The sequence below is a fragment of the Aplidium turbinatum genome, chromosome 2 (assembly GCF_918807975.1).
Source record: "Aplidium turbinatum chromosome 2, kaAplTurb1.1, whole genome shotgun sequence".
Taxonomy (NCBI): Eukaryota; Metazoa; Chordata; class Ascidiacea; order Aplousobranchia; family Polyclinidae; genus Aplidium; species Aplidium turbinatum.
Window position 1 is genome coordinate 41,042,316 of NC_137473.1, and position 15,095 is coordinate 41,057,410.

Consider the following 15,095-nt stretch of genomic DNA (forward strand, 5'->3'; position numbering starts at 1 on the left):
TGTGGAAACTGCGATCAGCGAGGGTTAGGGTTAGAGCATAGATTACTCTATGGTTAGGGTAAGCGGAAACTGCGATCAGCGGACTTCGGTTTTGAGCTATTTTTTCTCTCGATCTTTTCAGGGGGAAAATTTTAAAGCGATTGCGAAAACTGCGATCAGCGACTTCGGCTTTTTTTTTTTTTTTTCTCGATCTTTTCAATGTACGAACTGACGGTACGAACTGTTCATGGTACGAACTAGGTTGCATCCTGTTTTTTCGAACGTTTGCGCTGACGGCGTCAATATTTTTTGTATGCGCGTACATCACTGAGTCTAACCCTTCCTAACTTTAATCCTAACTCTGGCAACACCTGATTGTAACCATGGCAACAAGTAGGTAAAAATAGCCACTTTGTTAATGTAAAAGTAAGTCGAAATACGATTAAAATCGGGAAGAAAATCACAGCAAAAAAATGTGGTAATCTGAGGACAAATGTGGTAATACAAGTGGTAATCTAGCTTTGCAAAAGTGGAAGCACTGCTTAATTTGTCCGCCGAGATAGCTGCTCAGACCGGACACGTTTGTCCGCCGTCAACAAAAACGAAATTCGAGGCCTGTGTATGTATTTTTCAGACTAGTTTTTTTATTTAATTCAAACAAATTAAGTGAGTGTAACCATCAATCAAAAATTTATTGATATTAGTTTTGCAACTTGTACTAGTAAGTACCGGTATTCTATTAACATGAAGATTTTACTTGATTTTGAAGAATGCATTAAAGATTCTCCTGCATTTAGGTGAGACTTGTTTCCATTATACAGTAAACTTGTTTTATTGTCTCTTTGTTTCATTGTTTCTTGACTTATTTCATATATATTCAATAACGAAGAACAACATATTGATAATGATACAGTAAAATTATCACTTAGCTGAATTATATATATAGGCTGTTCAAAAAGTGTATAACTGTATATACGTACCGATATATAGCCTACCGATATGTAAAAATCCTTTTAGAGTTACGTATGCCATAGAAAACTACCGGTAGCCTTTACAGTTTACACTAAGCTATATGCTCTATAGCTTGTAGAATTTTATATGATACAAACTAAGTTGTTTTGTGTTATTCAATCTGTTATGAATTTTATGTGGTATTCTTTTTCTATCCTATTGATTGGTTAATTGGCATCTGCCTTTAATCTGTTTTGCTTCTTTTTCAAACCATTCAAAATAAAGTTAAAAAAGACATTATTTTTCTTTATAGATAGCTCAGTGAATTCCTTGCATGTTAAATTGGCTGTTCCCTATTTTGTTGGTAAATGGTAAATCAATTGGAATATGCTAACTCCTTACAGAAATGTTATCTTAATTATTCCAGTATCCTTCCATTTTAATGATTCAAATAAATACAATCATCATAATAATCGTCACACACTAAAATCTAAATATCTTTTAATGAGAACTAGCATTATCTTCAGTCAATAAATAGTGCACTACCTGTGACCACAAGCATAGAGTAAGTTGACTGACAAAAGAAAAAAAATACACCTTCATTTTCTATGCTTTAAAGTTTAAATGTTGTAAGATTAATCGTAGAAGTTGCAAGTGAAATATTATTGCAAGTAAAATTCATTTTGCATACCGGTAATGCAGTAGAACTTATAGTTTTTCTGCTTATAGAGATTTGGTTCACCAATCCGAACTTGAGATCGTTGATTTGGAAAATCAACTTGATCGGGTAAGAATTGTAAAATGTGATAATTTCATGATATTTGTGTAAATTTTATGTGGTACGGTATTTTAAGACTTCTTTACACTATCTCAAGCATTACAGTTTATTTCAACAAAACAGATTGCCACTTGAGTGTTACCATTTTCAGTAACTGTTTTAGGCAGGGTTGTCGGTATTTTACCCGACCCAAAAAAACCTGGGTGGGTTTATTCAAAAAAACCCACTTAAAAAAACCCAAAAAAATCCATAAAAAAACCCAGAGCATCATATTTGTCCAGTTTTTACTAGAAAATTGAAAAAATGAACAAAAACACTACAAGGCACTTAAAACAAAGTTTAAATTAGGACTTAAGGATGTGATTGTGAAGTAACTTTCCAAGAATAAACTGAAAACGCAGTGGATATTGTACAGTACACAAAAATCAAGTAATACCCCTTTGTGTATACTACACTAAAACTCATTTATGCAAGAAGGCCTTATAGTTAAACTGGTGAAAGTACTACTCTACAGTAGTCTGTATATATGATGTGAAATGCAATTTAGGAGGCCATTTACCAATTACAGATTCTGCGAAGCAGGACATTAAGGCGCGAACAAAACGGCGCGAGACAAAACGGCGCAGAGACAAAATGGCGCAGAGGCAAAACGGCGCAGACATAACGGCGCCAAAGTCAACACAACAAGTTCAATTTATAGAACGATAATACTCTGCAACCATAACGAAAGTTTATGTGTGAATAAGGATTTTTGGAGCTGGTATACAAGTCCCCCCCCACCACCCTTGGCAACTCATGACAAAGAGGAATTGACCAAAACATGTTAACAAAATGAGGAAAAGGTTCTAAGCTTGTTACGTTGACTTTGGCGCCGTTTTGTTCGCGCCTTAATGTCGTGGACCGCAGATTCTGGATTCTAACGCTTGGCTGTTTCAGAGCATTTGCCTAATTGGCCACGCAATCGCTCAATTGCTCATCCATTACTATATATAATATATTTATAAATGATAAAAAATATTTAAACATGATGGCATAAATGCTCCTTGCCTTCAAATCTAAAGCAAATGATGCAATAATGTCATTTCTACCACGGTAGCATCAACTTGGTATAGAAATCAGTGGATATGCAACATCCAACTTGATCTTGAAATTAATGGATGATGCAACATTCAAGCAACAACAGCCTTAGTGCATTATTTTATTGAGTTATGCAAGCATTGTACTGTGAGTGAAAGGCACTTCATTCGTAAAAAGTAGTTTTGAGGTGAAATAAGCATGAATCTACCTTTTTTTGCATCTTTTTTAAACAACCCAATAAAACCCAAAAAAACCCGGGTTTTTCTCAACCCTGGTTTTAGGTTGAGTTTTTTTAATTAGATCATGGCTAATTTTGACAACAGAAATGTGCATTGTGAGGGTCTGTTACTATTCGGTGAGTCGGATTCGGTGAGAGCCCTATTCGGTGATGTTTTTAAATTTTTTTTTGAAAATTATCGGGTACCGTAGCCTAATTATCATTGCCGCTTTTACATCGTTTTAACATCGCTAAACGTTGAAGTAAGACCGTAACCCTTAACCCCTAATCACTAAACTCTAACCCTATAACGGCAATGATGATTAGGCTACGGTACCCAATAATTTAATAAAAAAAAATCATCGAATATAGGGCTCTCAGCGAATAGGGAACTCACCGAACCGGACTCACCGAAACGGGCCATTCCGGCATTGTGACATGGGGTATCACAACCCATGAGATGCCTCTTGTTTAATAGCGTGTTAACCAAAACCCAGTTCGAATTGTTAAGAGCACCTCATACAGAGTACCTACCAGTCCCTGCAGGCATCAAGCCCGCTGAACATTGGTGAAAGACAGCCAGAACATATTTAATTGACTTGTCAAGTTATTCGACTACCTGATCCCTACCTACATCACAGCACCTGAAGAGTCCTTCCAGGGATTTAAGTCAAAATACACATTTTTCCAGCTGCACCGTTATTTGCTCACTCACTGGGCTTTTCTAGTGCAGTGCTATGGATGGAATGCACCAGGAATGTGTGGTGGTCTACAAGTGACAACAGACTTTGCAGGTTCCTTCACTCATAGGCGCCGACTCCGGAGGGGCGGCGCCCCCCCGTGAATTTAGCTCGGGGTGGCTGCCCCCCCGCAAATTATTTTTAAAAAAATCCTAAAGCAAATGTTTCTAAGTTCAAATTTGCGTTAGTTTGACCTTCATTGCGGATCGATCTCAATTAAAAGATCTACTTGTTGCAACAAGAGCGCTGCTCCTAAGATAACAAAAGAAACAGAAGTACGGTAGCTGATAAACGCCAGCATGATGCCGTTGAAGCATTGTAACAATGATTGAAAAACGTTTTTCTTGATTTCTTCCGCTTTGTTTTTTCTTGGGAGTGTCAATAACGAGGTGCAGTTTGCTCAGTTTAGTATCTTCGCGTATTAAGAGCTAAAGTTCAAAGTGACTAGCATATAATTCGAAGTAGCCTATAGGCCTCGAAATTCGTTTTTGTTGGCGGCGGACAAACGTGTCCGGTCTGAGCAGCTATCTCGGCGGACACACCAGTTTTAGCCGTCGATCGTCATGCTTAATCACTTTATCTTGATAATAATTCTTCGCTATTTCAGAACTATAACTACGGTTTTAAAAGGCTTTTTAAAAAATCAGTAAAGTCACTCTGAAAGGCTTTTATCAGACCAACGACTTGCGCTTGAAGAGTCAAAGCGCCATGTAGCCGGTCAATACGTCACATATATAACTGATTAACTTCCCCCGAACGAGGTCGTGTGGCTTATTGCATCACAATACTCTGGGCAGGAGTCGGAAAATTTCTACAATGACGCTACTATTTTCTGCTGTGCAAAGTTTCACAGGCTTTTGCGTGTCATGTGAGCGAAAGTGAATTTTCCTTGGGTCTTTTCTTTCTTACTGTAATACCAAAACTTAACAAATTTTGTTGCACCTTGCTGTAATAGCCTACTCGTATAATCTAATTTAGTAACCAACCTTGCTGTATAATCATTACTCGGAGATCAAAGCCAGATAAAACTTGAACTAAATTGCGCGTGATTAGTGTAGACTGTAGAAGTACCTGTACTCCTATCGATTCTTAGCGAAGAATTCACCTTTGTTACGCTGATTCAATGTCATCAATCCTTGAAGCAACGTAAAAATGGAAAGTTTTCCTCCTTGAATGGAAGCTAAGGGATACAGTATTCACATTTTTCAGATGCGCGCTAAAATGCGCTGGAAAATATATTACTGTATTGCAATAATTGTTCGTGCTATGCAATGACGATTTGTATCGCTAGTTCCTGTGTTGTTTTTCGGCGGACAAATATGACCGATCTAGATGGTACTTCCCGCGGACACCACATGCTGTGACGGCGGACATGTCCGCCGTGAATTTCGAGGCCTGAGCCTACATTATAAAGCTTGGCGATATACAATGGCAGATAGACGCAAACAAACATCAATGCTGACAAACAAACATCAGCATTTTGAATGTAAGCAATCAGTCGCTAGAAAGTTTGCCCCCCCCCCGGCAATTTTCAAAACCCGGCGCCTATGCCTTCACTTCCTTGGTACATGACTTGTAGGACTAAGCTTGCTTTTAAGTGTCTTTCCAAAAACACAGCCACATACTCTTAAGCGGTGTCAAACCAGCACCCTTTGAAATGTCGGACCAAGGCTCTCACTACTGAAAGCATTAAGATAATAAAATACATAGAATGGGGAATTTTTATTATGGAAAAGTTTGTTGTAGATTTAGTGTGTGTTTTTATTGAACAACTAAGCTCGTGCAGCATAAATATAAGAACCATTGACACTCTGGTTAAGGTCATCGCATAATTTTTCTTTGATCTCAACGAATTTTAAGTTGTGTTATGTGACATTGCTTTAAAATTGAGTAAGTACGTACAATTTTTGTATAGATGACAAAAACATGTTCGGCGATGGTTGATTCAGGAAAGACATACAATAATGTTAGCAGGTCAGTTGAATAACACCATTTTATTGTAAGTGATTTTAAGGGAGTTTGTACTTTGTACAGTTTGTACATAATTTTGAAATTGACTGGGTGTTTTATGTCATAAATCTTCAATAGTATATACTGTCGCCAAATATTAAGCTGTTTGAAAACTTGAAACTTTAGGCTCCCAAATCCACTTTTCTGTGTAGTTTTTCGTGTTCAATAACACTTCTTCTTTCTTCTTTTATTGTCGCACTTGATTCCAAGCATTGACTGCCTCGTGTATGAAAAGTTTCCAGGATTCTCTGTTGTTTGCTTTGTGTATTAGGTGTATGTTGGTGTTAGTTTTGTCGGTTTGTTGGTTTAAGTATGTTAATCTTTGTCTGCCTTGGGCACGCTTCCCTTCAATTTTGCCTGTGAGAGAGAGATGTTCTAACTTTCCTTTTCGCAGTACGTGTCCTAAAAATTGAAGTTGTTTTTCTTTGATATTTTTTAGAAGATTGTTTGTTTGTTTGACTTGATTTAAAACAGTTTGGTTGCTTTTTCTGTCAGTCCAGGAAATCCTCTGCATTTTTCGGAATGCCCACATTTCAAACCCATTTATTCTTTTATTAATTGATTTGGTAATTGTCCAGGTTTCTGAATTATATTTAAAAATTGGATAAATGTAGCACTTCAATACTCTGAATCTGGTTGCGAAAGATATGTTCTTGTTGCATAATATTGTTTTCATTTGCTGGAAAGAGGCTTTTGCTTGAGCAATACGTATATTGAACTCTTTATCATCTTTGGCGTCCCAGTTTATTGTTGTTCCAAGATATCGAAAGCTTTTTACTTGTTTTATAGTTGTTCCGTTCATTTTAATTTGACAAATTGGAATTTCATTTTCTTTTTTCTTTGTGATTACCATCGTTTCCGTTTTCTTTTCATTCATTTCCATTCCAAATTCTTTACTTCTTTCATTTACTTTGTTCAACAAATTTTGTAGTTTTGCTTCCGAATCAGCCACCAAGACAGTGTCATCAGCATACCTCAGGTTATTAAAGTTACTTCCCCCAACATTTACGCCAGCTTCATCATCAAGACATCGGAGAATGATCTCACTGTATAATGAAAAAAGGCTTGGAGAGAGCACGCATCCCTGTCTAACTCCTCTCTTGATGGATATCCAATCGCTGATATTGTGATTTATCTTTATTGCTGCAATTTGATCAAAGTAAAGGTTTTGAATAATACGTAGATCCTTGTCATCAATTCCAATGTTATCTAGCATCTCCAGTAATTTGGTATGTTTTACTCGGTCGAAAGCTTTCTTATAATCAATGAATGCGATGTACAGATCTTTCTTCATTTCAATTGATCTTTGAGCGATATTTTTTAATACAAATACAGCATTTCTTGTGCCGCGGTCTGGCATGAATCCGTACTGTTCTTCAGCAATTTCATCGTTGATTTTGTTCTTGATTCGGTTCATGACAATGCGTAGTAAAATTTTTGTAATATGTGATGTCAAGCTGATTGTGCGGTGATAACACTGCTTGTTTAATAAGTCCATTTTGGCGTTGTTCTGATGTTTGATTAATTTGGGTTAGTCTACATTAAAATTCATAAATTTTTTGATCTTACTGCTAGAATGCATTTCTGCAGTTTTTGGGTTATTTTTTATTTAGCTAGAAGTTTATAAGGTTTCATTGAAGTGAATTCATTTTCAGGGTTTTTGTTTCAAGCTTGGATGATGTTGCTGCTCACTCCAAGCATGACGCATTCGTGCATGTGAGTTATTGGTTTTACTATCGTTTGTCTATTAGCAAGCTTTTGTCAAGCTTCTGCTCACATATCTGAATTGCGCAAGTGATGAGGATCATTGAATGGAGCGACACTTCATCTCGAACTGCATCCCGGACGGCTAATCTGTCATGAAAAAAAGTAAAATACGGCAGATTTGCTGACTTGGTTGTATCTCTTCTAGTCTATGGATTAGTTGAGGTAAAAGTTTGTGGAAAGGACAGCATTGTGGCTGCAATGGCTATTCATGAGCAAGCTTAGCAGCATCGTTATACTGTAATTGTTTGTGTTAAATTGATTTTCCTGCATTTGTGCAAATAAATGCGGTTCATGTTTCGTCTATCATTTTTTTGAACCATGCGTTTTCCACTCAACCATGCACCAATAGGGAGTGACCTCTTCTTCCTCCTGTGATCATGGTGCCGAGGAATAGACAGCAGACCACATCATCAATGACTACATCATTTTCAAGCCACCTAACAGAGTGGAAGGTCTGTGCGTCTTGGATGATGAAACCAAACAAAGACTGACTCTAAAGACTGACTGCTTTCTACTAGCCTTTCACTATAGTCTGGGAACATCGTGAATCCGGAGTAGTAAAAGGATAGATCTTCGGCCCCAGAGATTGACACGACAAAGAAGAAGAATCATCTTTTTCATTTATTCTAACATAAAAAAAACTATTTTATTGTGCCAAAGTAAAATCACCTTAAAAGTTAAAGTGTTTTTTCATTTACAACTTACTTTAAGGGTTTATTTTTATTTTGTGTTCTACAGGGTTCCTTAAAACGCTTTTCATCAACAATGACTGAACTAAGTAACTTCCACACGGTTAGTTGGCTTCTGTACTTGCTTAACTTATAGTTTGTACGTACTTGGAAATTATGAGAAAGCTTATTTTTTAAAGCCCAATCCTGGCAGATCTACACACTTATAAAAGTTTTAAATCACAGATAGAGTCCCATCGCTGAGATTGGATAATTTTTGTGTACAACATACTGGTAGTCGAACCACTTCGAACCTGACCTTTGTTTCAGTCCTCTGTATAGTGTACCGTACATTGAACCAGTCAGAAGTTTAATTTCGAGCACACTTTTTGGTAGCAAAACTTTCAGTTTACTTACCATTTATCAATGTCCAACAGGTCTATATTTCTTTTTGCAGATGTTGTTTGATCAAGCCCAACTCTCCGTAAAAAATCAGCTCTTAGCCTTTTTGAAGGAGTAAGTCCTAAAAATAGTAACGCATATCACATGCTTCTGGAACTAAGTCTTTGACATCCCTAGGTTAATCAACATAAGGTGGCTATGAACTGTTCCATATTTGGCTTGTGAGGGTGGCTTTCAATATTTGAACTTGCAATAATAAGAAAATTTGAAGGCTGATTTATTCAACTCATTCCAGACAGCAAAACAACTATTTTTACATTCAATCAATGTAAAAAAACACGGTTGATTTGCTGTCTGGGACGAAGCTTTTACTGAATCGAACCATGTGTTGATACGTTGACATGAAAATAATTTATTTGTTTTAAATTTGTCAGAGATGTGAAAGGCACGAGGGACTTGAAGAAAACATTTGACAAAGTGTCCGAGGATTATTCCAGTGCCTTGTCTAAGTATGCCTCTGTCAATCGTCTGAAGCCGAATGAAATAGAAGACGCAACCACCAACTTATCTTCAAACCGGACCAGTTTTCGAACTGTTTCCATGGATTACGTTTATCAGGTGAAAATTTTGTCACCAAGTTTTTCGCGCAGAAACAGTAGATTATCGAGCAAGCATACCTGACTTTTGCACAGGTTGAGTATAATAAGATTACTGTGAACAAATTAAGTTGCAAACTATTAACGCTGGCTTTCGATGTTCAACAACAATGTAGGGTTGCTTGTCTGATGTCTCATAGTATTTCCTGTTTCTCGCTTCCATTGTGACTTCATAATCATAAAACTTTTTTGCTATAGCACAATTTTTTTCCTTGGCGTCATTCCGGCCGCCCACCTATACGGCAGTCATCACCAATGTTGTTTCATGGCAGCCGACTTCTTCCGTATATGACTGTTGTCATCAGAGCCACAAGCTCGATCGCGACACTTTAAGAACCAGCATTTGAGTTCTCAAAGCGCTTGCAAATTTGAGTTGAATAATTTTTCATCGACTTGAACTTCGTGTTCAGGAAATGGCAAAGCTTGAAAAAAAAGGAATGTAAAAGCGGCGAAGGTTTTGGAAGGCCATTACCTTCCGTCTTAATATTGCCATGAACAAGTTAAATGCGAAAATATCGAAGGCTATCTGAACATTATTATTCAATTTTCTCAATCTCGCCACTGCTGATATTATTTCTGTTGCAGTAAATCTAAAGTATTTTTATTTAAAAATGATTAGCTTATTGAAAACATAAAGATCACGCTAGGGGCTTTTTCGATTGTTGCAAAAAGTCGAGTTGTTCCGGCTTCCAGCTTTTGTTATAGTTGTTATCTCCTCACTGAAACATATCGCAACTAGAATAGCAACCCATAGAATTGGTTCTATTTTTAAGCGAAATACACTGACTGTGTTGCCATCGTAAAAACTGTGGCATCCGGAGATCCAGAATACCGGACATTGATTAAAGCTCGCACAGTCGCTTCAGCACTATGGTGACCAGAATACTAATCTGGTCAAATTGAGACGCCCTGAAAGATTACATTTGTGTAAACACTTTCGACTTTGTCCACTCGACGAGCTAGCAATGACACAAAGCGTCATGACTTTGGCCCCGCGACATCACTATAGTCTGCGATAACTCACGGACGCATCTTTTGTTTGGTCTTATCATTTATAGATCGTTAGTTAATTTGCGTACTAGCAAATGTATTGACGCATCAAACGCGTTTTTGTGCAATTATGTATGTACGCGGTCCCAAGCTGAATAAAGTAGTTGTTTCATATGCGTTTACCTTATTACTACAATAAGGCCTGCAATATAGAGTTGATTATAGTTTTTCTAAAGGCTTGCAACTAAAGTGCGTCAAATTGCCTTTACTGGAACTTGTTTTACCGTGAGAATTTGTTTTGCACTAATGTCTAATTGTGTGAAAGAATGTTTGGCTGTCAATCTGTGACAGTGATTTCTCCAAATCTAATATTTTATTGGTTTATATATTTAATTTTGGACGCATACCTTAGTTATTTTCGAAGTTGTACTCGTATGTAGTTCAGAAATCTTAGTTCTGTATTATTCGTATAAATAGAATCTAGCAAATAAGAAAGTTAAGATTGCCATGTCATCTACAAAAATTCGTTTTTAGATCAACATGCTGCAAAGGAAAAGTAGATTCCAAGCTGTGGATAAGGTTTGTTTTAAGTTTTAGATACATCATTTTTTTAATGATTTTATTTGAAGTGTTAAATGCCGAATTGTATCTCACCCAAATCGGTGAATAGCCACTTGTTATAATTAGGCTATTGCCACAATCTAAAAAAAAGCTTGCGTGCTGGGTGTGTTATAATATTACAACGTTGGAACATGTGACCCATTGGCATTGAGACCACGTTTTAATCTTAACGTGATTGTTTTCAGCTTTAAAATGGCAAGGTAATGTGTTACATAAAATGCGTTGGTGGCGTGAGTATACGTTTAACCGCGCTTTGTGAACATGTGGACAACAATTGTGGGTCGTCAGGCCACTCGACTTGCGACAACTCAGCAAGTGCTTCAACTCAGCAAGTACATTTCAGCTACTGTCCAAGTCAGCAAATGAGATTTACTTTCTCAACTCGGACTTGCGTAGTCATCGCTTGCTGAGCTGAATTTGCTGACTTGTGACATGCCAAGTTTCGGCCTGCTCAGTTTCATCATTGGCCAATTTCAACCACTTGCTGAAATGTTGCTATCTCAGTTGTCACTTGCTCAACCGCCATTTTCTCAGTTCAGTACTGGTGACTTGCAGGAGACTTACAATTGTGTGTACTACAGATGCTCTCGTTCATGCACGCTATGACTACCTTCTTCCACCAAGGCTATGACCTTATGAATGACTTGGAGCCCTTTATGAAGGTCTTATCTTCGCAGGTGTGTAACTGTGTATCCCAGACAGCTAATCAGTCATTTTTACATGTAGACGTTGAATCAATGTAAAAAATGACATTTGCTGTCTGGGTAGTTAGAATGTAGTTTGTAGCTGTGATTGTCACTGACCGACCGCGGCCGCATGGTGAAGGCGACTAACCGACGTCCAGAAGTTTGTTAGTTCAAGACTCGTCGGGAGCGCGTTCTCATGTCTCGGTCAAACATTTTGTGATGTTCGAGGAGATAATCATTTCGTCTATCCGCTCAGTTGGTCTCAATCTTTAAAGTGCCTCTGACAGGAAAATAAATTCGCTAAATTTACCTAAGATACCAAAAAGATGACACTAACAAACTTTTCTGACCAGCAAATCGTAAAAAATATCAACAGGCTACTAAGTTACACGCTTGCAAACTTTCGTTGACATCGGCGAATCTGGCACTCATTCAATTGCGAAAATAAAAACGGCACCACCGCTGTGACGTCACAGTAAGCGGGAAGGATACATTCTTTCTCTGTGATGACTTGGTAAAGTATGGTACGGCTACTGCAAAACGTGAATGTGTGGGGCTCTGTTGATCTAAAGCATGCGCAAATTAAGAATTACCGAAATGAAAAAGTGAACTTATTATTACTATCAGGTTTCGATCAAATAGGTTAAGTTTACTTTTATCAAACAGCATCTCAATTCAATTGAAATTGCAGTTTCATAGGGCTACAATTTTCATACTTTTTTATTTGTCCTAATCTGGCTATAGCCATTTGCAGTGTAACAACAGTATTTCACAAACAGCACCTTTGATTTATGGTTGAGGCAATGCCTACAAATTGCTGTTTATGTGACATTGTCAGTGACAAAGACCGTGTGCTTTCTTTTCCCACTTTCCCACAAAACAAGGTACTGAGAAGAAAATGATCAAAGTTTTCTTCAAGTGTTCGAAAGTGGGATGGGCCATACAAAACTAGTCGTATATGTTCACTTCACTGAAGATGATTTTGTTAATACCACTAAAGTAAAAATGCCTACAGGCATGTGTTGGAGTGTATACTACAAGGTGATGCTCTCGGAAGCAACAATCGGATTGTGATGCCGTCATGCATTGTTTGACGAATCCGAAACAATTTTCCAGATCCAGATGGCCGTTACACAGGATTTCAATGGCCAACTGAAGGCACATTATGAGAGAGAGAGAGAACTTTTATTTATTTTTGAATAGTGATGATGAATTAAATATGAATGATGATTCGTACGATTTCTTCATTTTTCACTTAAAGTATATTTTAGGTTTTGTAGGAACGTATCCAGTACAGTTTTATTAAACTGCAAAAAACAATAAATCTTCGAAAAAAGCAACCGCTTGTACCAACTCCGACCAAACTGTGATCCACCAATTACATCTAGGAAGCGTTTGTTTCATCCGTTGCTAACGACGTCCACTTAGGATGACGTAATACCACCAAAGTCGTCCCAGAGCAGTGAAATATGGAGTTTCGCCTGTGGTGGCGCTGCGGAGCAGTCGTTTGATTAAATTACGCCCTAACCAGTCGAGCTACGAGGTTAAGATTAAAAAGTTCGCTAAGTGTAATTCTGCGCTAGGAAATGCTTTAAAAAGTTACTATACTTGGATCCCACCTGTCAGGGGCACTTTAACAAGAATGCGTCGGTTGAGTTGAAAAGCTGCCTAAATGTTCAATTTTCCTGATCAACCATTTTTATCTTTTTCTTTCATCCACTACCATAAAAAGTAGTTGTGGCCTATTCGCTCTGCTGCTTTTCTTGAGACTAAATATTCTTGACAACGAAAATTGTTAAAAACTTTAAGTCCAACGTTGAACCGCGGTGGCGGTTTGATTTTGCGCATTGATAGCAACGACAATTTGTACTTCCAGCTTCATGAGATGCATGTTTCCAATGAAGTCGAGAGAAAAGCCATGATCACCGAACAAGAACGTCATAAATCAATGGTAGGTGTAAGCTCGATCTTAATTCGGGAGTGGGGTAACTCTTTCATTTTGGTATCAATGGATGCAAATCAAATTTACAAATTGACGCAATTACAAATGTAAATAACCACGACCTGTTTTAGCCTGATGCTGCGAATATTAGTCTTCTGGCTAAATGGGCTTAAACGTTGCACAGAGTGTTATGTACATTGTACAAACAGAGCTATCTTACACAGAATGTGAGTCTTTAGGCTATAACATGTCGTTTGTATCTACGTTTGTGAAGTAAACAACGTTCAAAAGCGAAACTCAATCTATTGCAAAACCTGATTAAAATTGCCAAAAACTGGAAATTTTTTTCCCTGAACGCGTATGTGATGCCCATTAAGACAAACCTGTGGTTGTTGTTAAGCTTCTTTGGTGCTCAATGAAACATTTTATTTTGCTGTTAATTGAGAAGATAGTTTTGGAACATTTGATAATAAGCAGCATGCTTCTTGATTTCTGATTATGCAATTAAACATCAAAAACTTTGTGATTTCCAGAAGCAATACAACATGAATTAATGATTAATTGAATAAGCAAATGTCCATCAGCCTGAGAAACGATATCGTTGTTGAATTCTCTGTTGTAACAGGCGAGCGATAGCGGAATGCACATGAGGTGCATCGGTGACACGCTGATCATTGAAGGCCACTTGTTCAAAAGAGCCAGCAATGCATTTAAGACATGGAACAGGTGGGTTTGTTATTACTGCGCTATGTTGCCTCGGCTGAGTGATGACCAGGGTTTGCACTCTTTGTTGTTCAACGGCTAGTTTATAGAGAAACTTACCTGACCTTTAATTAATTACGTTAAATTTTAAATCTCATTCCTGCAGTAATTATGAGCGGGGCTACGTGTCTACGGTTAAGAAATTAATCTGGTGGTCTGGGCTGGTCCAGACAAACTCAGATTTGGAGAGAGTTGACTTCCAGAGGTATTCCATAGCGCCCCCACTTAAAGCTAGTTGAACGTAGAAACTTTAAAAAAAGGAACTTTTTTAAAAAGATGGTGCAGCTTTTAGTAGCAAGACTTTGTAGATAGATCATATTCACTTCTGCATATATGAGAGCTATGTACTTTTCAATTGCGAATGTGATACTTAGTAGAATCAACCACCCACCATGACCGCCAAGAAAGCTATGTTACACAGGACATATCTGGTTAGGATAGATACGTCGTGCTAATGTGACAATTTTTTTTATCGAAATCCATATTTCTGGTGCGAATGGTGAGGTCATGTACATTACCATTTGCTTCTTAGCGGAAAAATATTTTCTTTCAAATTTTGAAAATTGTACTGTGTAAGATCTCTGTTGGCTACTCTTCTAAACCGGCTATGCTTTTAACTTCTCTGGCTATTATTGCCATGCTCTGTAATCTGTATTCATGGTAGCTTTTGGCATGACGCTCTATTTGGTATTTCCTGTCACAGGCGATGGTTCACGATCAGGCAGAACCAGCTGCTCTACCAGAAGAAAAAGGTGATTTGTTTCTTTGTAATGTTTTGCCAATTGCGGTAGTTCCGCCCATTCAATTCTTATAAAATCCTAACACACAAACTTGTAACATTAATTTTGT

At 37.6% G+C, this 15,095-nt stretch overlaps 1 protein-coding gene across 1 annotated transcript in view; it reads left to right on the forward strand.

Moving 5' to 3' along the window:
- Positions 1 to 617: 617 nt before the first annotated feature.
- Positions 618 to 15,095, forward strand: part of LOC145787467 (arf-GAP with coiled-coil, ANK repeat and PH domain-containing protein 2-like) — a 29,212-nt gene continuing 14,734 nt past the window's right edge. Inside the window, exons 1-12 of the mRNA XM_082599218.1 lie at positions 618 to 776; positions 1,660 to 1,717; positions 5,658 to 5,716; positions 7,408 to 7,468; positions 8,258 to 8,311; positions 8,645 to 8,703; positions 9,024 to 9,207; positions 10,770 to 10,814; positions 11,438 to 11,533; positions 13,419 to 13,493; positions 14,110 to 14,210; positions 14,950 to 14,998. Of these exons, the coding sequence (XP_082455344.1) occupies positions 724 to 776; positions 1,660 to 1,717; positions 5,658 to 5,716; positions 7,408 to 7,468; positions 8,258 to 8,311; positions 8,645 to 8,703; positions 9,024 to 9,207; positions 10,770 to 10,814; positions 11,438 to 11,533; positions 13,419 to 13,493; positions 14,110 to 14,210; positions 14,950 to 14,998 (894 nt within the window). The 5' untranslated portion in view covers positions 618 to 723. The remainder of the gene's footprint in view (positions 777 to 1,659; positions 1,718 to 5,657; positions 5,717 to 7,407; positions 7,469 to 8,257; positions 8,312 to 8,644; positions 8,704 to 9,023; positions 9,208 to 10,769; positions 10,815 to 11,437; positions 11,534 to 13,418; positions 13,494 to 14,109; positions 14,211 to 14,949; positions 14,999 to 15,095) is intronic.